At 42.5% G+C, this 21,061-nt stretch overlaps 2 protein-coding genes across 2 annotated transcripts in view; one reads left to right on the forward strand and one right to left on the reverse strand.

Annotated features, from left to right (window-relative positions):
• Window positions 1–2,442: 2,442 nt before the first annotated feature.
• On the reverse strand, window positions 2,443–16,229 carry LOC120059934 (serine/threonine-protein kinase VRK1-like). The gene is made up of 13 exons (XM_039009011.1): window positions 16,160–16,229; window positions 15,139–15,298; window positions 14,902–14,957; window positions 14,533–14,602; window positions 13,829–13,916; window positions 12,447–12,555; window positions 12,092–12,184; window positions 9,696–9,828; window positions 9,030–9,150; window positions 8,876–8,934; window positions 5,128–5,300; window positions 3,263–3,359; window positions 2,443–3,178 (listed from the first exon to the last, which is right to left on the reverse strand). Exons 2-13 carry the CDS (start codon window positions 15,296–15,298, stop codon window positions 2,967–2,969), a joined length of 1,371 nt encoding a protein of 456 aa, XP_038864939.1. The 5' UTR covers window positions 16,160–16,229; the 3' UTR covers window positions 2,443–2,966.
• Window positions 16,230–16,971: 742 nt separating this feature from the next.
• Window positions 16,972–21,061, forward strand: part of si:dkey-288a3.2 (protein phosphatase 1 regulatory subunit 37) — a 35,357-nt gene continuing 31,267 nt past the window's right edge. The window contains exons 1-2 of the mRNA XM_039009118.1: window positions 16,972–17,125; window positions 18,212–18,309. Coding sequence (XP_038865046.1) covers window positions 16,972–17,125; window positions 18,212–18,309 — 252 coding nt within the window. The remainder of the gene's footprint in view (window positions 17,126–18,211; window positions 18,310–21,061) is intronic.

The raw sequence follows: 21,061 nt of genomic DNA on the forward strand, positions 1-21,061 counted from the left end.
GGGTCACGAGAAGAAGAAAGATGACCAGTTTCTACTTAACATTATGTTGTAAATGGAAACTATGCAGGACAAACAGTTTAGGAAACCAAGTGTATTGTATGTGTGGGATGACTGAGTAGCATGGAGGCATTTTAGATTGCCATATATTTTTCACCTATTGGATTCAAAATACACGACACACATAAACATGATATAGGGTGCTCGATCAAAAACACATTTTTTACATTTCATTCAGCTCGTCATGCTGCCAACTTTGACGACGACAACCACAAAATGTAAAATCCTCAACAGTTGTTACGAGAAACCTGCACCACATCTCTGTGCTTATTATCGGATGTATTAGGTTAGGAAATCCAACTTTTTTTGATACACAATAACTGTTAATGATATGCCTGGGGTTAACACCCCACTTAACATTTCATATTTGTCTTGGTAAGATGTATCTTATAAACATAAGGAAGTGAAATTTCATCACCAAATAAAGAGTGGGTGGACATCCTGCATGACACACGTTCTTGGTGTACAGAAAGCATACCACAGAAACTCTCATCACTATTATTTTATTATCCGACTTACAGAAGGCCTTGCGTGTTAACAAAATGAAATATTAAAAAATATGCAGTGCAGAAGAGATACAAACGATACTGTACAAACTTTTAAAAGGGAGTATCTCCTAAAGTGGAACTGACAGCATTTTAGAAATATGAAATCGTATTAAAATCTGTTCATATACACCCCCAGGAAGAATGACACTTAAAAAATATTTTTAAAAATCTGACACGCAAGCACTTAGATAACGTCAATTTCCCATTTTTTCATAAATTTGGGGAATTACGTATACTAAGGTGGTTGTGAAAATTCTTTAGCAATATAGAGTGGGAAATTGGCAGTGCGTTTGGACAATTAATAGACTGCAGCAAATAAAACCTAATAAAAACATCTGTCTTGTCCAAGACCGGAGTCTACACAGACTGGTGTGCTATAGCAAATCAGAGCTACGGTAGGGCTTTATACAAACAAGCCATTTGCCACACGGGCCTGCCATCATTCACTTTGAACTGGACTGTGTGTTTACAGGCAGTTGCAACAGCGCAACTTTAGATCATTAGAACACATTCGCCAAAAGCAACAAAATACACCTGAATGGATTTCTGCAAATATGTAAAGACCAGAGTCCTCTTACATTTGGGAACTTTACAACCATTAAGAGGTGGGCTCTCTCTCCCTCAGTTATGCAAATCAACAAGATCAACAACTAATGCTAGCCAGAGCAAGATGAGCTAAAATCTAACAAAGGGACATTAGATACAGTTGAAGTCGGAAGTTTACATAGACTTAGGTTGGAGTCATTAAAACAAAAGAAATCAGCCAAGACCTGAGAAGAAAAAAAAATAGTACCTCCCCGGGAGCGATTTCCAAACGCCTGAAGGTACCACATTCATCTGTACAAACAATAGTACGCAAGTATAAACACCATGGGACCACGCAGTCGTCATACCGCTCAGGAAGGAGATGCATTCTGTCTCCTAGAGTCTCCTAGAGATGAACGTACTTTGGTGCGAAAAGTGCAAATCAATCCCAGAACAACAGCAAAGGACCTTGTGAAGATGCTGGAGGAAACAGTTACAAAAGTATCTATATCCACAGTAAAACGAGTCCTATATCGACATAACCTGAAAGGCCGCTCAGCAAGGAAGAAGCCACTGCTCCAAAACCGCCAGAAAAAAGCCAGACTACGGTTTGCAGCTGCACATGGACAAAGATCGTACTTTTTAGAGAAATGTCCTAAAAATACTCTAACATTTCACATTCTTAAAATAAAGTGGTGATCCTAACTGACCTAAGACCGACTTCAACTGTAAACCCTCTCAAACTTATTCAGCTAGTTGGCTGTCAAAATTGCACTGATAAACAACGGGGAATTGTAGCCTACTCGTCCTTCTGCAGCTTGCCTGCCAATGCATGCTTGTCCCAACAAAGCACCCAAGCTAACTGGCTAAAGTTGGCTAGCTTGCTAGCTAGCTACTTCCAGACACAAACGAGAGAACACCTCACTCTGACCATTTCACTCACCGTAGCAGAGCTGGTTAGGCTGTTTACATGTTAACTAAATTGTTCGTGATGGACTACCACATATGTTTACTGACACTGGTCTTATTCCGCAAGTGTAAATGCATCAGTCATTCTGGGCTCTGGCACACTCAGACGAGAGTGCGCTGAAATCGGAGTAGATAGCCAGAGTAAATTTGCAAACGCAAGAGATGTGCTAACTGAATAACAGTCGTTCAAGTTCTTGCTAGCTCACCAAATGACACCTGCATCTCTAGCTGTGTATAGCCACCGAAAAACAATATGAGGGGAAAAAGCCAGTCACTCACACACTCCTCCAATGGCATGACATCCTCCTAGCAGCTAGCTAGCTAACGTTAGGCTCCGCGTTTTTAGCTTGCTACATAAATAGATACTCTAGCCTGTTAGCCACGTTATGACTGACTTGTGATCATTGCTCTTGCTAGTTCGATTGTATTGACATTCCCATCCTTAGTTACATTCATCAGTTTTTGTCCAAAATATTGAGTCATTGAAACGGTGCATCCCGATTGGAGGAAGCAAACAATGTACCAGGCCAGCTGTGATTTACAACCTGATAGCAATATTTTTGGGACTACCAAGAAATGCATTGGCAAATCATATTAATCATGCATTGAACTGCATCCATCTACTCTGCCAACAATGCCTTAGTCTACATCATGGAATGTTTAGTCAAATAGAAGCTATTTCTTAAAACCGTTACAAAGCGATTTTGTAGCGTAAACTGGGAATTTGACTTTTTTTGACTGGTATTATGATTGTTTGTTTAATATCGGCAAAGTAGTTCAAATTAAAGCTGTCAGTTCCACTTTAAAAAGCAGACAGTGAGAGGAAGGTGAGCGAGGGTGGCTGGAACACAGAATGAGAAGTACAACTCATTCTGATTCTAATGGGTCTGCCTTTTTCTTGGGTCTACCTCTGCCTCTCTTCAGGCCAGGAGTGGTCTGAGTAGCCATCTCCACCAGTATCTTCTTGGGGCTAGCAGCCTTCTTCTTTGGGCTAGCAGCCTTCTTCTTTGGGCTAGCAGCAGTCTTTTTAAGGGTCGCTTTCTTCTTGGGGATGACTACCCTTTTCACTCCATTCAGCTCTGTAGGGAGAAGATTACAATTTAAAAACAGTAAGATTTAACCTGAAGAGAGGGGAGAAGGAAAAAAGGAAAGGAGATTCTTACCTTTCTTTTCAGCTTTTCTTTTCTTGGCGGGAGTGCCATCGGTCTCGTCATCAGCCTCCTCTTTATAATCTACCGCTCTCTTTCTTTTGGGAGTCTTCTGTGAGGAGAGGGAAAGAAAAGAGGGATGAGAACAAGTGCAGAGAGAGAGAGCGACAGCAAGAGAAACAGCGAAACAGCGAGAGAGAGAGAGGGAGAGCGAGCGCAGTGGTCAAATCTCCCGGTCCGCTCGCAGAATCCAGGGAGGAGGCCGAAATCAAACATGAAATGAGAAACTCTGCTTGGGTACACAACGACCGAACGTTTACATCTGCCCAGAGCCTTGTGTGACATCCGAGCAAATGCAAATTATCACTGCCATCTCGCAGAGTAAGAAAACCTTCTACAGGAATAATCCATTCAGAGTACAAATTAAATTATGGTTTCCATGACCTTGACTATCTAAATAACAACAATGGTCAGGGCTAATTCTGTTTCTTGGGTCATCATTTAAAGCATCTGGAACTTTCTTTGGGGTCAAAGTTGAGATCTGATGGTTTAGTAACTGACAAATCTTTGGGGTTAAAGTTGAGATCTGATGGTTTAGTAACTGACAAAGCAGAGCTGTATCCGTACTTAGTGAGGTGATCCCCTTGGTACCATTTTCATAAACTATGACTTCATTTCCCCCCCCTTATACAGATTAAAGACTAAAACGAAATAATAACTTTGTCCATGAAATCATACTGGCCGAGAATGAGGCGACGAGAAAGATGCACTTAACGACAGCAATCAAATCCTCCATCTCTTCCTTCCCTCCTGCCTCCCTTCCACCTTTTCCTCCATCTCTCAGACTGTATAATGAACGCTCGCCCCTCTCTCGGACTTGAACTATCACTCACCCAACCCCCCCCCCCCCCCCCCCCCCTCTTCTCTTCCCTCTCTCCTCTCTGCTGACTTCCATTTTGCCAATTGCTACCTCATGATTACCAGCAGACCCTGCTGAGCTGAACAGATTGGCTGGATAATTACATACAATAACGGCAGTGGGCAGGTAACCCTCAACTGGCATGGGCCAGCTCCCCGGTGGCACCTTCCATATGCAAACAGCATTGTGGGTAGTGCGAGGAGGGGGGAGGAAGAGGGGCTGAAGGGAGAGGGGAAGAGGGAGGAGATCCCTCCCTCTGCCGTGAGAGCGGTGCGCTGATTGCGGGGCCGCGCCGACTCCAAGGTTACCGTGTCAGCAAATTTGTGATACATTAGCGAGGGATAAACACAGGTACTCAGACCTGTCGGAGAAGAGGGATGGAGGGAGGGAGGAGAGGAGGGAGGTAGAGAGGACGAGAGGAAGGAAGAGGGGAAGATAACGAAGAGAAGAAAGGGGAGAGGAGGAGGGAGATAGGTAAGATGGAGAAGAGAAGGCAGGAAAGGGAGGGAATTGTGAGAATTGAGAGAGCGGGGAGGAGAGAAATGGAAAAAGGCTTTTTGAGATGGTTGGAGGAAACCCAGTGTGTAAGCCAGAGTAATGTAGAAATGGCTTTGATCAGCAAAATGAAGGCTCTGTGTGTGTGGTTTGGGTGTAAAAACGGCAATAAGCAGCGGTCAAGGTACATCTGTTAAAAGCATCACACCTTAATTGGATTTGAAAATCAATGCACTTGGCAGCCATTCACACTAACGTGCACAATTAGTCTGGGATCGTGCTCAGGCATTTTTACATTTCAAATGGATTTTAACAGGTAAACACATTAGGGGTGGTTGAAATGGGCTCCGTTTGAAAGGCCGGGCTTCAAAAGGTTCTGGAGCGTGCCAGGTTTTAAATGCTGAGGCTACCATGAGCAGCACAGCAACACGTCTTTCTTAATGTGTTGGGCTGTGTGTGAACCGACCTCGACAGAGGACGATGGCCCGACTCCGTTGACCGAGGAGAACTCCAGCTTGTCGTCATCTTTGGCGCCGATCGACTTGAGCCCCGCCTCCAGAATGGACCGGAGCTTCTGATAGGCCGGCTTGTCTGTGTAGCCTAGAGTCTTCACCTCCTCCATAAACTTCTGAAGTTCGTCTAAAAAGTTGAGAAAACAATAGATATGGAGGGGGGGGGGGGGGGGGGTTAGATTTGAGCCTTACGTTTAAGGTCAGGAGTCCCCGCACGAAGCACAGATTGAAGATAAAGTTGTATATGAGCTGCGCTGCTTACCCCAAAAAAGTATGACTGAAGATCATAACATTAGAGACAGGGTGCACACCATGAAAATACAAGTTTGATATTAATCACATTTATTGATGCGTTTCAGCTGCGGTATTTCAGCTGCTGCCTTCCTCAAGGGAGGCTGATCAAAGCAGCACCATCTCCAGTATACAAAAAATAATAATAATCATTTAGATGTTCCATTTATGGTAATATCTACTGGGAGGGTCACACAGATTTTAGAACACCTTTTAAGTGAGTCCTATCCACAATTAAAAAGGTAGCTAGCTGCAGTGGTTACATTTCTACTGTTCAATGTAGCACACAGTAGAAAATAGTACGAGGCAATGAATTTCTACCTGTTTCCCAAGCTGCTCCAACAGCATTGTGATAAGAATACAGTCATCCAAACACAGAGAAACAACGGACCATACTGAACCAAAAACAGACAAACTAAGTCAAATCAACGATTCACAACTGACGATAAACTGAAAAACTGACGCTCCGAACGGTTGTTATCTAGGTGTTGATCCACCTCTACGCAGACGACACCATTCTGTATACTTCTGGCCCTTCTTTGGACACTGTGTTAACAAACCTCCAAACGAGCTTCAATGCCATACAACACTCCTTCCGTGGCCTCCAACAGCTCTTAAACGCAAGCAAAACTAAATGCATGCTCTTCAACCGATCGCTGCCCGCACCCGCCCACTCGACTAGCATCACTACTCTGGATGGTTCTGACTTAGAATATGTGGACAACTATAAATACCTAGGTGTCTGGCTAGACTGTAAACTCTCCTTCCAGACTCACATTAAGCATCTCCAATCCAAAATTAAATCTAGAATCGGCTTTCTATTTCGCAACAAAGCCACCTTCACTCACGCTGCCAAACATATCCTCGTAAAACTGACTGTCCTACCGATCCTCGAGGATGTCATTTACAAAATATCCTCCAACACTCCACTCAGCAAACTGGATGCAGTCTATCACAGTGCCATCCGTTTTGGCACCAAAGCCCCATATACTACTCACCACTGCGACCTGTATGCTCTTGTCGGCTGGCCCTTGCTACATATTCGTCGCCAAACCCACTGGCTCCAGGTCATCTATAAGTCTTTGCTGGGTAAAGCTCCGCCTTATCTCAGCTCACTGGTCACCATAGCAACACCCACCCTTAGCACGCGCTCCAGCAGGTATATCTCACTGGCCATCCCCAAAGCCAACACCTAAATTGGCCGCCTTTCCTTCCAGTTCTCTGCTGCCAATGACTGGAACGAATTGCAAAAATCGCTGAAGTTGGAGACTTATATATCCCTCACTAACTTTAAACATCAGCTATGTGAGCAGCTAACCGATCGCTGAAGCTGTACACAGCCCATCTGTAAATAGCCCATCCAACTACCTACCTCATCCCCATTTTGTTTTTATTTACTTTTGCTTTTTTGCACATCAGTATTTCTACTTGCACATCATCATCTGCACATCTATCACTCCAGTGTTAATTTGCTAAAATTGTGATTACTTCGCTATTATTGGCCTATTTATTGCCTTACCTCTTTCCCCCATTTGCACACACTGTATATAGATGTTTCTATTGTTATTGACTGTACTTTTGTTTATCCCATGTGTAACTGTGTTGTTGTTTGTGTCGCACTGCTTTGCTTTATCTTGGCCAGGTCGCAGTTGTAAATGAGAACTTGTTCTCAACTAGCCTACCTTGTTAAATAAAAGGTGAAATAAAATAAAAACAGAATAAAAAAAAAGGTGTTAGCTACTGCACTTCCTTCCAGTTACACTCCTTCTCTACTCGCATTCTTTTCCTCTCTCCTAATACAGCACTGGCACTTTGACCTTGGGGCTAAGTCAAGAGAGAGTGAGGAGGAGAGGAGAGAGGGATGAGGAGAGGAAGTGGCACGGTGCGTCAGCCCCTCTTCCTTCTGCTCCGTCGCTCCCAAACTGTTGTTTACCGTCTGGGTGAAAGCTAAAATAAGTCACACCAAACAGAATTAGTGATGATGGCGGACACAACAGAACCATGACGGCTCCACTGCAGTCACCTCTCTCTCTGTGCTGTTGTGATGCGTTGCGTGTTGCTGTACGCACAAGACAACAGCCCGCGGAGAAATCTCTCCTTCTGTCACACGGCTGCCACAAAGCGCACAGAGCGGGCGCTGCCACATAGGGATCAGAGGAGAGGAGGCCGACAAGAGTAGGCGGAGGGGAGGAGGGAGGCAAGGCCCTGGCTTCAGGATTAAAGGGATAGTTAAACTCCCCAAGTCAAAGTTTGTTATAAGGCCCAGTGCCGTCAAAAACGTGATTTCACCTGAAACGTTTCCACACTATGTAGTTGGAATAATATTGTAATATTGTGAAAATTATGAAAATGCCCTTTAGTGTAAGAGCTGTTTGAAAAGGCCGCCTGAAACTTCAGCCTGTTTTGGTGGGATGGGGTTTTGGCCTGCCTGGTGACGTCACCAAGTGGTAAATTAGTTAATAGACCAATGAGAAAGAGTTCCAAACCTCTCTGCCAGTAACAGATAGTTTTCAGTTTTCCCCTCCCCACTCAGACCACTCCCAGACAGTCCTAGCAAAAGTCTTGCTTGAGAAATTGCTCTTTGCTAAGAAGCTATTTTTGTTTCTTTTTGACCACAATTGAAAACAATCACAGTAAAGGTACTTAATTGTTAACTAAAAAGGATTTGATATCGTGTTCCTACTTCAGATAGAATTGTCTTGTCGACTAGGCCCCCTAGTCCATATTCTAAGGTGAATGATATGTAGAGCCAAATTAAATCTACAGGCCTCAATACCATACGAATGGCCCACAAATCGTTCAAAAATAAAATCATAGATATTTAACAAATCCTCAAAAAGTTTACACCATATTTGAAGTGTTTTCACTCTAAATGGCTAGAAAACTTCAGTGAGCACTCTAGCCGTCCCCCATACTGACTCTCACCTATGCTTCACACTAATGCACTCAACACATATGTAAGTTCACGGCTTCACAACAAAGTTAAAGTGGAAAGTTTTGTTGCGGTCGGAGAATTAGCGGTGGTGCTAATGAATTAGCATTCATTACGAGGGAAATCGGCAGGTCCCATTATTATGGAGTGAACAGCCACTCTCCTCTCCGCTGTGTGTGTGTGTGTGTGTGTGTGTGTGTGTGTGTGTGTGTGATGAAGAAGTGCTTCAGTTCAATTAGGGCTGGTTGGGGCTGTGAATGGAGCAGAGGCAGGGCATGTAATGTGGAGGGCTGAACTCACAACACAGGTGTTCTCAAGGACCACAGAGAGTCAGTCAGTTCGGCTAGTAATGGCGACGTAACTGGCAAGTCCCCACAGCAATATGGACTTCGGCGTCCACACAAAAAGGAAACTGATACGAGGGGCGTATCCAAAGGAGTCCAAAATAAATAAATAAAAAGTGAATGAAAAGACCTCACCTGGCTTGTCTTGTGAGGAGAAACACTTAGACATGAACTCTGAGACGTTATCTCTGCATCTGTAACGGGGGGGGAGGGGAAACTTAGAGGGATGTGCGCACAAATGTGTGCTTGTGTGTGTTTTGCACATGCAGGTATGTGTGTGACATCTTACCGTAGTTTTGAGTCTCTGACGTAGAGAGAGTCTTGCAGCTTGTCTTCCCAGGGCAGTTTACTACAGAGCCACTGGACCATACAGTACCACAGGATCTCCAGATCACTCCTTCTACAAGGTGCTGTAGACATACAACAGTTGAGTTGACCAATAGACACTAAACTCTGGACTTACATTTGCCGACATAATCAGCGATGGAGCTGTTGAAATCAGCCGGCGTAGGTGTGCATTACAGCAGTTGTTGTGGTTATCCAATTGCAAAGCGTGATTGTGAGAGCAGCCCACCCCAATGGGCTGTCGCGAGGTTGCATAGCAGAAATGTGCATAAACGTGGGAATTTTTCAACGCAGCTCGCGAGCTCTCAAGTCGCCAACCATTAAGTGTGTGTGTCCTTGTGTTTCCTCCTCCCATCAAAAACGACTGGTCGCTGGTAGCTAGGTGTGAACGGCAGGTTATATACACCTTAACCGCTGGTAGCTAAGTGGTGTTGATACAAGTAAAGAAACACATTTAAAAAATAATAATAATAATTAGACACTTGACCAGACAAAATTTCAAAATCGAATGTTAAAATGTTCCGTTTCAAACCATTTTCCCGCCACCATATGCTCCCAAATGAACGTGCCCTGGCTTGGCTCAGTCAGAGGTGAGGTGTGCTGTACTTACAGACTCCTTTGTGTGCGTCGATGCTGGTGAACTCGATGGTCCCGTCGTGGCACCTCTTAGGGTCCTCCTTGTACTCCTTCAGTATGCCTTCAGGAGAGTACCTATAGGCCAGCCCATAATCTACTAAATAAACCTATAGGTTTGCAAACAAAACAGACAAATTCATGCATGCACACACACACGGACACATATCCAACCTAAGGAATATACACGAGATGGGCCTAGAACTAGTATATTACTAATAATAAACTGTACATGTGTACCAAGTTCCATGCTTTATAAAAAAGTGGGGGGGGGATCACCTGGACTACAAGAATAAAATAGGGATCTTTCCCTTTCAATAAGATTCGATACGCATAAAGATACATGGGCTCCGATACAGGAACGATACGTTATACAGTAGTATGAAATGATTCCATACGATTCGATTTGATTAGAGAACAAATCGATGCAATTTGGTTGGATGCACTAACATTTGTTGCATAAACACATTCATTTCCTATTCTAAATTAAAATCTGCTGCTGATGGAGCTCAGGAGCTGGGCCTCTCTGAGCTAGATCTGTCTTGAGCTGACTTCTATGTGTGTGTGTGTGTGTGTGTGTGTGTGTGTGTGTGTGTGTGTGTAAACAATGTATGGTCTATGTACTACGCAGACACCTGAGCTGAGCCATAAGGGAGACTAGGCCAATACCACCCCACTATAAGATTGTGGGGGGGACAATGTAGCCTGTTTTTTGTCCCCCCCAACTTTGGTTCTGAAATCACCATCACCCACTAATTAACTTGTCATTTTGGCAGATTAAGTGTTTAAGATAGCAATGTATCAATATTTATTGTTTACAAATTAGCTATGACATAGCCAATGAATATATATAGCACAATTTTGGATTTCACCCCATCTCGAAATCGAAGGGTTTCGACCGACAGTTTGGAAGTTCTCCTCTTGCTTCAGCCATGCAGTGCACATTGCAATAATGATAGCTCATTGTATATCTAAAAATGACCATATACACTGACTGTTGAAAGAAAAATTACCAACGCTGTTGTTGATGATGTCCCTGATCAAAATAAAAATCTATGGTAAACCCCGTTCAGCAGTTAGAGCCAGATTAGAGTTGTCTCCGGTAGCTTACTTTTATTCCGGTAAAACACACTGTTCAACAGCACATAGATAATAGCCTAGCAAATGACATCGGTTGTCACTCAACTAATAAAAGCCCAACATCACGCAAGTAAGTTTAGCACTTGAACGCTAAAAGGTGCCAGGCAGACGTGCAAGATCAGGAACAGGCCGCCTACCTGGCATTGGTAAGCACGCGAAACTGGGCATAGCGCTCAGTTTGACGAGGTCATTGATATTGCCTGGGGATGTTTGGCACGCACGCAAAATGACGTGTAGATCAATGACAGTCGACACAGTTTACAAGCAGTTCGACACTGAAAGAGAGGACCCATCAGTCGTCCCAAAAGATGGGTTCGGGAAGGTAGAAGGAACGCAATATGAGCAACAGCAGCAATTCGTAACGGTTCTGACAGACGCGTGCTACATTTGGATAGGTTTGGTTTCCACGGACCGATGCGCACCGGCGAATCGTCACATCCGTACAACAAAGCATAGAATACAAGTCATGGCTACAGTACAGTAGGTGGCTCCCTCCTTGCTCAAATCATCAGCTCCCAGAAAGTCAAACAAATCTTGCCAACAACTGCAGGGAGGGAGGGAGAAGGCAGATTGAGAGAGAGCTAACCCCGAGTCTCCCAAGGGGCCGCTTTCTAAATTGTCATTTAAAAATAGCACTTTAATAACACACCGTGGATACATTATTAATCTCTAAATTAAATATTTGCCCCTGCCCCCACCTTGTTTGCTTGAAAGATCTCTTACCAGTCATCTAATCTCTCCCCTGTTTAGAGGAATGATGAACGCCCCCATCACCCTCTTCTCTCTCATTTGTTTAATTGAATCTAATGAACCAGTGGCAGGAGCATAATCAAATAAATAAATATATCCAACGTTTTTTTCAACTTAGCTACATATCGGGTCAAAGGAATTACTTCCCTTGAAGAGGTAGAGACAATCATTTGAAATCGTACCCAGACTGAGAAATAGGCCTCCTGTGAAACCGTAATCCACTTCACACAAAGCACATAGCCAGGCTACATAGCCCTGATAATATAGTGTACCATGTACGCGAGCCATATCAGGACTAAAAGCTCCACTAAATGACCGTTTCACAATCCATTCCCGTGGTACCGTCACACCCGATTGAACTAAACTTTTACATCAAGCCCTGGCTTAATAACGAGCTTAAATCGGGCGTGTTAGCACAGGGCCAGATCAAAAATGTGTCAATCAATGCAGAGTGAATAGCAGACAGGTGGGACAGCCACTGACCTGATTGGGGTTGTCGTGGCTGAGGAGGAGGTTGGAGGCTTTGATGTCAGCGTGGACATACTCATGCTCATGGATGTACTCCAGAATGTCAAGCTACACAAGTGAGGGGAGAAGAGAAGTCAACATATAAATATCAAACACATTATTTACTGAGATAGTAATGCATAGGCAAACAAAATGAGCGAGAATATTTTTTTTAACACAACACTCAAGACACAGTAAATTAAATAAACAGCCAACATTATTTTAGAGCATGAATTAAATAAATCAATGCTTTAGTTAGCTGTTGTTTTAGTCTTTTTCCCCCCTTTGGCTCGGATATCTAAAATCGGCAGTTAAGATGACTAAAACTCACGAGTCTCAGTCCGAGCTGCAGGACCAGTTTTCGGGGGAATCTCCTCCCACTCTCCTCAAACTTCTTCTGCAGGTCCGTCCCAAACCGGTCCATCACCATGAACCTGTACCTGGGAAGGGAGGAACCAGAGGGAAACAGATTCAGGGTGCATCCCAAATGGCACCCAATTCCTATAGTGCACTACTTTTGACCTGGGCCCATGGCACCCTATATGGTGTACTACTTATATGGCACCCTATGGGCCCTGGTCAACAGTAGTGCACTATAAAGGCAGGGTGCCAATTGGGAAGGACACAATCGCATATGTTAATCAATCAAGATCACTTTCTTTGCAGCTGGAGAAGCAGTGGGTTGGTTGGACATTCATGAATGCATAACTTTATGGGTGTCTGTAAAGTAAACAATTGCTATGTTGGTTCAAAGCAGTGTTGTCACGATACCAGAATTTTGACTGATACCAGGTTCAGTATCACGATACTCGATTCCAAAATGACACCACGGCGAAACGAGAAAGCGTATTTGCCAAAGTCATGGAATGGCACTTGATCCACAAATATGTTTTTGAGTTCAATATCACTACATTTAAAATGTTTGAATGTATGCATTAATGAATCAATTATACAACCAATTTGACGCCGGTAAAAAATAAACTAAGTATATAACAACATAACATAATAGTCTATTGATAAACTGGGTAAATCAAGATGTAGCCTAGGCCTATTCACAATACAGGTGGATGCATATTAAATAGGAGTGTGTGCAGGCATTGAGTTATTGAGCTTGTTTTGGCTGATTTCAAATCAAATGTTATTTGTCACATGCGCCGATTACAACCTTACCGTGAAATGCTTACTTACAAGCCCTTTTCATGGGCCTACAGATGAAAAACAATATTTCCATTCAATTTGGGACTTGTTTTCAATATCCTCTTTTATAAAAGTGTGTGCTGTCTCTTTAAGACCCATGATGGCATTCACACACACAGTTGCGGGCTCAAGCAAAGATGATTTTGACTGGGAGAGATGTGAGGCTGGGGAGATTAAGTGAATAAATCAAGTTTTTCGGTGACAATCAGCTTTGAAATCAGCAATATTCTGCGGACAGGGTAGAGCTAGCAATGAGTAAGCGGAGCAGGCACGGAGCGCTAGCGCTATGAGGGGACACCGGCTGCGTTGATCGACTTGATCCTCTCTCGATCAGTAGATGACTTGAGAAACATTTGACAAAAGGACCGAAAGTAACAGAAATTCTAGTACCGAACCGTTTTTCATGTTATACTATCGAAAAAAGGTACTAAGGTTTCGGTATATTGTGTAACACTAGTTCAAAGGTATTTAAATGAGACTGCCATCAAGGTACTGAAAAAAAACACTAGTCAATACCTTTTCCCTCCTTTCTCATGCAGTCCAGACCCCCAGTACTTTGGCACTCCCAAATACTTTGTCTTGTGAGACTTCATCCAACTCTGAACTACAATACAGAACAAGTGTAGAACGGTTATAAAACAATACTACATATGAAAAACAGCAAAATACTCACCTAAAACAACATTACAACATGCTAAAAGACTGTCACTTGTTAAGGGTTAAACTATATGACTGCAAGTGAAAAGTAACAGTAAGGCAAATCAAGGTAGTACTATTTAGCCTTCATACGAATGCTTCTAAACACACGTCCTAAAACTTGGTGGTGGTGCTCAAAGTAATGAGAAGGATAATTCCATGGGAGGCGAGCCAGAGGCAGTCGCAAGCTAATCTGCTACCGGGACAAATATTTACCAACAGACACCACCATATCCCATGAATAAAATATGAGCCTTCGTTCCTTAGTAATATAACAGTTAATTGTCAGGGGAGATTGACATTTGGATTGTTATGATATAAAATGCAAAGTTGTGGCCTTGGGGCGAACGCAGGAGCCAAAGGCACCATGTTGGAGAGAGAAGACCTCACTGCATGGCCCTACTACTTCACTTATTTAATTAAGAAAGTTGTTCCATTTCTCTATTCGTGTTTGTTAGTTCCAGTGTTGAGGGACCGCGTGGGTGTGCGATCATGAGGGAGGGAGTGGTATGTGGTATGCATACTTAGATCCGGCTTGGCAGCTCGCATGTAGAACTTGAGCTCTGAGAACAGTGGTCCGTTGTCACTGGGCTCCTAGATGAAGAAAAATAAAAACAGGACAGCTTTATTCATCCCATTAGTGTCAGTTTATGACATAATCAGGAGCATAAGATCAGTTATACTCATCCTGGAAACACTATACAGAACATGCAGCATAGGTAAGCCTGGAGTCATGCAGGGTAGTCAGAGTATATTGTCATCAACTGTACAGGCATACAGTAAGGATGCTAAATGTTTCCTTTGTCTTGCGTGTGCAGGCATGAGATAGAACTGAGGCCAATCAGGCAATCATATACAAAAAGACATGGGTTACCAAGCCAGAGTTGTCTTACCACTTTGATGACATATGGGGCACCAGCACCAACCGTTTCAGATGAATTCTCATCGGCTGTAAAACAATGACAGACCTCAGACTAGCTTAGAGTTTAAAAGGGAATGGGCTGGAAATACATATGCAAGACATGTAGTACTCCTGATCTTCTGAGGTCAGCGGATGAGGAATTCCCGATCAATAATCAATGAACTAGCCTAGATGTGTTTTATAACCCATGTTGCCATGCCTCTCTTACCCAGATAGAGCAGTCCGAAGCCGCCCTGTCCAATGGGGGCTCCCAGTTTCCAGGACTTCTTGCCAGTATCTGTAAGTACTTCTCCAGGGGGGAACTCCTCAGCAAGCTTCCTCTTTTCTGGTCCTCTGCCCTTCCTTGCTGCCTTGGCTTTAGGGGGCATCTGGAGGGACAGGATAGAGAATCTATGCAATCTAGTGATACATCTAGCAGATGTAAGTGCTTCATTCAACAAAACTATCTTGCCACTGCCAGCCAGTAAGGGAGCCTGGCTCCTCCCAAAACATATAGCTTGTTATAAAGCTAGCAATGCCTTAATTTGACCTACACCAACATAAAGCAGTTTACTTGAATGTCTCGGTGAAGTTTGAATATGACGTGTAAACAGCATATCACATGATACATCACTTGAGTGGTAAGCGACTGAATGAAGGTAACCAATAAGGTAGCTAGCACATAATGCTCGTGGCTGAATGGAAGCAAGTCCCCGCATTAATGTTCCAACATCTAGTGGAAAGCCTTCCCGAGAAGAGCGGAGGCTGTTATAGCAGCAAAGGGGCTCCAACTCCATGTCTATGAATTTGGAATCAGATGTTAGACGAGCAGGTGTCCATATACTTTTGGTCATGTTGTGTAGCTTATTATCGTCAATCTAGCCAGTTTCACTTTCACCAAATGGGTCGAGAGGGTTTTTCCTATTTAGCTAACGTTATTAACTACTAGTTCGTAGCAAAATTTTGCGAACTTAAACGCCAATATCGGGTAAACAAGCGTGCATACGTGTGAAAGATTGTCAGGCAATTTCAAAAGCCAGTGAACATATAGCTAGTTAGCTTAACTATTTTTGCTAACGTCGTAGATACATTAGCAATGGCCTTCATTCTGATGAAGCCTTGCCTTTGGATGATTAGATTGCAAAACCTAGCGTTGTCGTGATAATCGTGTTCTTAAACACGGTATATCAATATATCTAAACAAAGGCATTGGATTTCACAGGTTTATAACATAAACCTTTAACGCAAACCTCGCTGACTTTGTTGTTATTTCCAAGCTATCCTCGATGCTTCTCAAAAATTCCCGCACTACAATCCAACCGGAAATCGATTGGCGCATTCTGCAACACTGCTCAAGCCTATTGGTCAGAAACACGTTCTTTAATTTGCATATTTACAGGGGTGCTGGGAAATGACGTTCTAAATCGAATGTGACGTTGACGCAGGTGCTCATGCTGAGGAGGAGATGGAGGAGGATAAAGGAGAAGAGGAGCAGCAGCGTATACCTCTATCTACATGCAAAAGTATAAACATTTGATAGGTTTAGTAAAGGTAGTAGAGATTGGAGGCAGTACATTTGTATGATATATATTATATATTGTATAATTATCAATTATATTGTAACCTATTTTATACAAGTTTAACTGAATTATTATTGTACTTGTTGCTGGCCATTTGATAGCTTTAGAAAATATTGGGTTTCACTTGCATCACATGGCACTGGCTCATGAATAAGATATGGGCACATGAGTAGCCCTATCTTGTTTCTAGCCTGAGCATCTCCCTGGAAGTGTTGCACTGGAAACCTAAACTTTGGGAGAGTTTGAATCCTGTTGTTACTAGACGAGGAGTTTATTCAATGCCATCGCTTTTATAACAAAACGTGTAGTTTGATGACCTGTGAGCTACGACTGTATAAAACAAGAATGGCCCTTGAGATGTCCAACGATAAACGGATAAAACTCGGAGCGCTCTGGTGACTCGAATCCAATTGCGCCCCTATCCAAAAAATATCCTCCCCAACCGGGATATTCATACTGGACGTTTGGAAGCGGAACGAACGATGACTAGACGCAGTGACAGCGATAATGACGGAGAGACTTCATCCCCGTCTCCGTCCTGGCGCCCAAAGAAATGTAAAGGTGAAAAGCATGTGTCTTTCCCTCCGGATGAGGAGATAGTGTCAGGCTTCGCTGAGCGCAAGGACACGATCAATGGTGAGCTGATGTCCTCTACCTCATCTCTCCCTTGATGGCTCTGAGGGAATAAGGGAGGGATAACTTTTAGTGATTGATATAGGCCCACTTAGAATCTGCACGTAGGTATGGTATAGGCCAGTCAGCATAGGCTAATGTTGTTCTGTGTAGTGTGGAGGGCTGATTGATGTAAGGTAGACCTAGCACTAATCAGTTTCATACTCCGCTCATTGGACACTTTGACATTTTACATGGTCTCAAGATCAAGTCTCCTGATTTATATTCTGGTCCTCCCCTCTTTCCCTCCCTGATTCCCCACCCTCCTATATTTATTAGTGATTTGCATAAACATGGTAACCAACACAGAATCGCAGCAGTATCTCCTAGTGACCTAAATGTTTTGAAGTAAATTAATTAATTACTGTAGATATGTTTTAATTAATGGCAAGGATTTAAGCATCCTGAGGCGCACACACACACACTTTTCTAATCAGATTCAAGATAAGTGTTTTTATTGGTTTAGAGGGAGCTGTCATTCTCTGGATATACTTACATGATGTTTACAGAACCATTGGAATGACTATGGAGGCCATTATCATGTTATGGTTTTAGTGATAAGTGGTGTGAAATACATTGTTTGTGAGCGTTATAACTTTAGTGTGACAGAAATGATGTATCAAGTTTGAGACAGTCAGTGAGTCAAGTGTTTCCAAGTCCTATAGGCCTAGCTACACCTGCTAGGCTCACTCCATAAGGCCTCTTGGATGAATTTGATCGCTTGATTGGTTGATTTATAAGGCAGATACGCATTCTCTCTGCCCTTCCCACTTCCAAATGACTGACATCTTCTCCCTTCCCCACAGTCAGTCAATCAGAAGTGTACAGGGTGCATCCAAAATGGCACCCTATTACCTATAAGTGCACTACTTTTGACCAGAGCCCTATAGGCCCTGGTCAAAAGTAGCACACTAAATAGGGAATAGGGTGCCATTTAGGATGTGGGACAGTTTACCATCCATATGGCCTAAGCACTTTGGAGTGGGAGCTCCCAGTTCATTGGGACAGAGAGACATTAAGGTGGGTAATGAGTGTATTCTTCTATTTTAGTTGACAGCCTCACCTTGGCAGAGGTAATTGAGGCCTACAAGAGGAGCTGCGACAAGCACCAGGTGGAACCTAAACCCAAGATTCTGGAACAACTTGAGGTACATTCCACAGAGATCCTATTAAAAGATTAGTTTCATGTAATTCTATGGTACATCCGTAGAAAATATGCTTCTAGAACCAAGACTGCTTCAAAGCCATATTTCATATATATTGTCCCTAAAATCTTTTATTTCAACCCATTTTTGCCAGTAATTGAAACCTGGTATGGGGTCGTTTTAACCCTCCCAAAATAATCCCCAAATAATCTTTATTTTTTATTTTTTTTACAGTATACAGCACATGTTGCACTGTGGCACATTAGTAGTGAAAAAGAAAGACAATTATGATCAGTTCATATCGGTATAATACCCAGTGATATGAATAATCTCTGACTATACTGATTTGTGGTGACAGGATACATTTTTTTGTAAAGTAAGACAAGATTTTACCACAGATAGGCAGAGATACTGTGGTCCCTTGGCTTTATAGCAGACACGCACAGTAGTAGACACACAGTGTGACTGCACATATTAAAATTCCAAGGGTAATTTGGATCAGTTCGTTCAATCAGCCTCAATCAGGCTTATTGCACAAAAAAATTAGAACTGCATCTCTTGTGCAAACAAGAGGCTAAGAGCAGGTTAACTACTACATTGGATTTAAGTTAGTGGCTTTGTAAATAATAGCACAGCTGTAGACAAAAACAAATAAACATGGGCTAGTGCGGGTGTACACACACACACACACACACACACACACACACACACACACACACACACACACACACACACACACACACACACACACACACACACACACACGCACTCCGACATGTATAATTTATTTTATGTACTTACTTATTATACTTGGACCAGCCATGTTAAGAACATCAGTTTCCCTCCTGCATAAATGTAAGATTAGATCAAGGAGAATTCTTTGTTGGAAATTAGAGACTTAGCAGTGCTTATATTAAGCACACACACTCACACATTCCCACACTGTATTATGTTGGACGCACTAATGAATCCAATTGCGTTCAAAATGAATGTAGGTGGTCCTCCTAAAAGAGTAAAATATGTATGGTTAAGGAGTAGCTAAGAGGAGAAATATTTAGCCGAGAGAGAGAGTGCTGAGAGTGAATTCATAATAAGAGTATGCAAAATGAGAGTGTGAGCTTAAAGAGCATATTTATTAAATTAGGTATTTTCAGCAGGGTAATCCCCCTGAGGTTGGCCGTTGAAGACTATTTAAAGCTTTTATTGTACCCGTGGGCTTTCGCTGTTTCTTTGAAATGTTTTAAGTGGATAAAACAGTATTGCTTTTGGTTACATCTTCATAAACAATAATGGGTTTCAGCTCAGGGCCCTGGGCTTCCTTAGTTAAACACAGACTCTCTTACGCTTTCATTTCATTTTCCCTCTGAAGTCTGGAATTTCATGAAGCTTTATTTTCTGGGTTAGATCCTGTGATTATTTACATAATTCTGATAAGTCCTATCAACATAGTTAAGCCCTATTTAGGCATGGGGTAGAAAGGTTAACTTTTCAAAATGCTGGAATCATTCAGATTCAAATTGAGACACTTGACTTTGACATGAAGGACTGTTGTAATTTTTGTTTGAATGGACCAATGGCAGCCATGTTTGTATCAATAAAGAACCTTACTCTAATAGATTTCCATTCAAATTTAGCAAAAAACTATTTCTCAAGCAAAAATTTTGCTGGAATGTCTGGGAGTGGTCTGAGTGGGGAGGGGAAACTTAAAACTAGAAGTTATTGGCTGAGAGGTTTGGAACTCTCTTTGTAATTGGTCGATTAACCAATTTATTGCATGGTGATGTCATCATTGAGGCTGAAACTCCCGCCCACGCAAATCTGATGATTAGAAGGTCCTGTGCAGATTATATTTTCAACCAGAAACGATCAGGAAATTACACTGAAGACATTTTTTCTCACTTTTACAGTGTTAGTTTCATCAACTGTTGTACAATATGATACAAAACACAGGAACAACCGAATGTTGACTGCACTTGGCCTTTAAAGTATGATTTGTTTACTTTTATGTTCATTAATTTCAAAAGCACCTCCAATTTTATTATTGTCCTGTATTCATTTGGAGGTCTCACCTACAGTACAAGGGTGAAATTCAGAAATGATTTAATATGATTCCAAAATACTATAAGACTCAAATCACAATGACCTATATAGGATTTAGTATTCTCTCTGGGTTGTAGGCACCAGGTGGAGTAGCCTAAGCTAGGAATTAGTTGCTTGTTGTTGAATCATTTAATGAATAGATATCGGTTATTTCTCTTGCAGATTTTTCAGTTGAGTGGACTGAGGAGAAATCAGTTACCTCGACATAAATTCCCTATTTATTGAAGGATGAATTATCCCTCCCGGTGCAAAGCTGCCAACGTGATATTCTATTACTGTTAAATTCACAAGGTTTAATTCACAGAAATGTCGTTTTTGTTGTGTGTGTGGCTAAATCCATCCCTAAAAATCCCCCCCCCTAAGGAATTTAAAGACAAGAAAAAATATTTGTGCATTAGATGCAAACCCTGCTGGTTTCTCATTATCTTGATTAGCGGTAATATTGTTCTGCTGTAGCGGCCTACCTACAGTACGGTACGGTAGCATTACAACATGATCCTTGGCTGCTGCCAGCCAGTGTGCCTCTCACAGCACACAGAGATCTCTCTCTCTCTTCCTCGCCTCGTGTAATTCTAAAGAGAAACACATTAAAACAATTAAATGCATTCAATTATTGTTATTATGTCTCCCCAGGTGTAGAGAATAGGCAGATGAG

Source organism: Salvelinus namaycush, chromosome 15 (genome assembly GCF_016432855.1).
Source record: "Salvelinus namaycush isolate Seneca chromosome 15, SaNama_1.0, whole genome shotgun sequence".
NCBI lineage: Eukaryota > Metazoa > Chordata > Actinopteri > Salmoniformes > Salmonidae > Salvelinus > Salvelinus namaycush.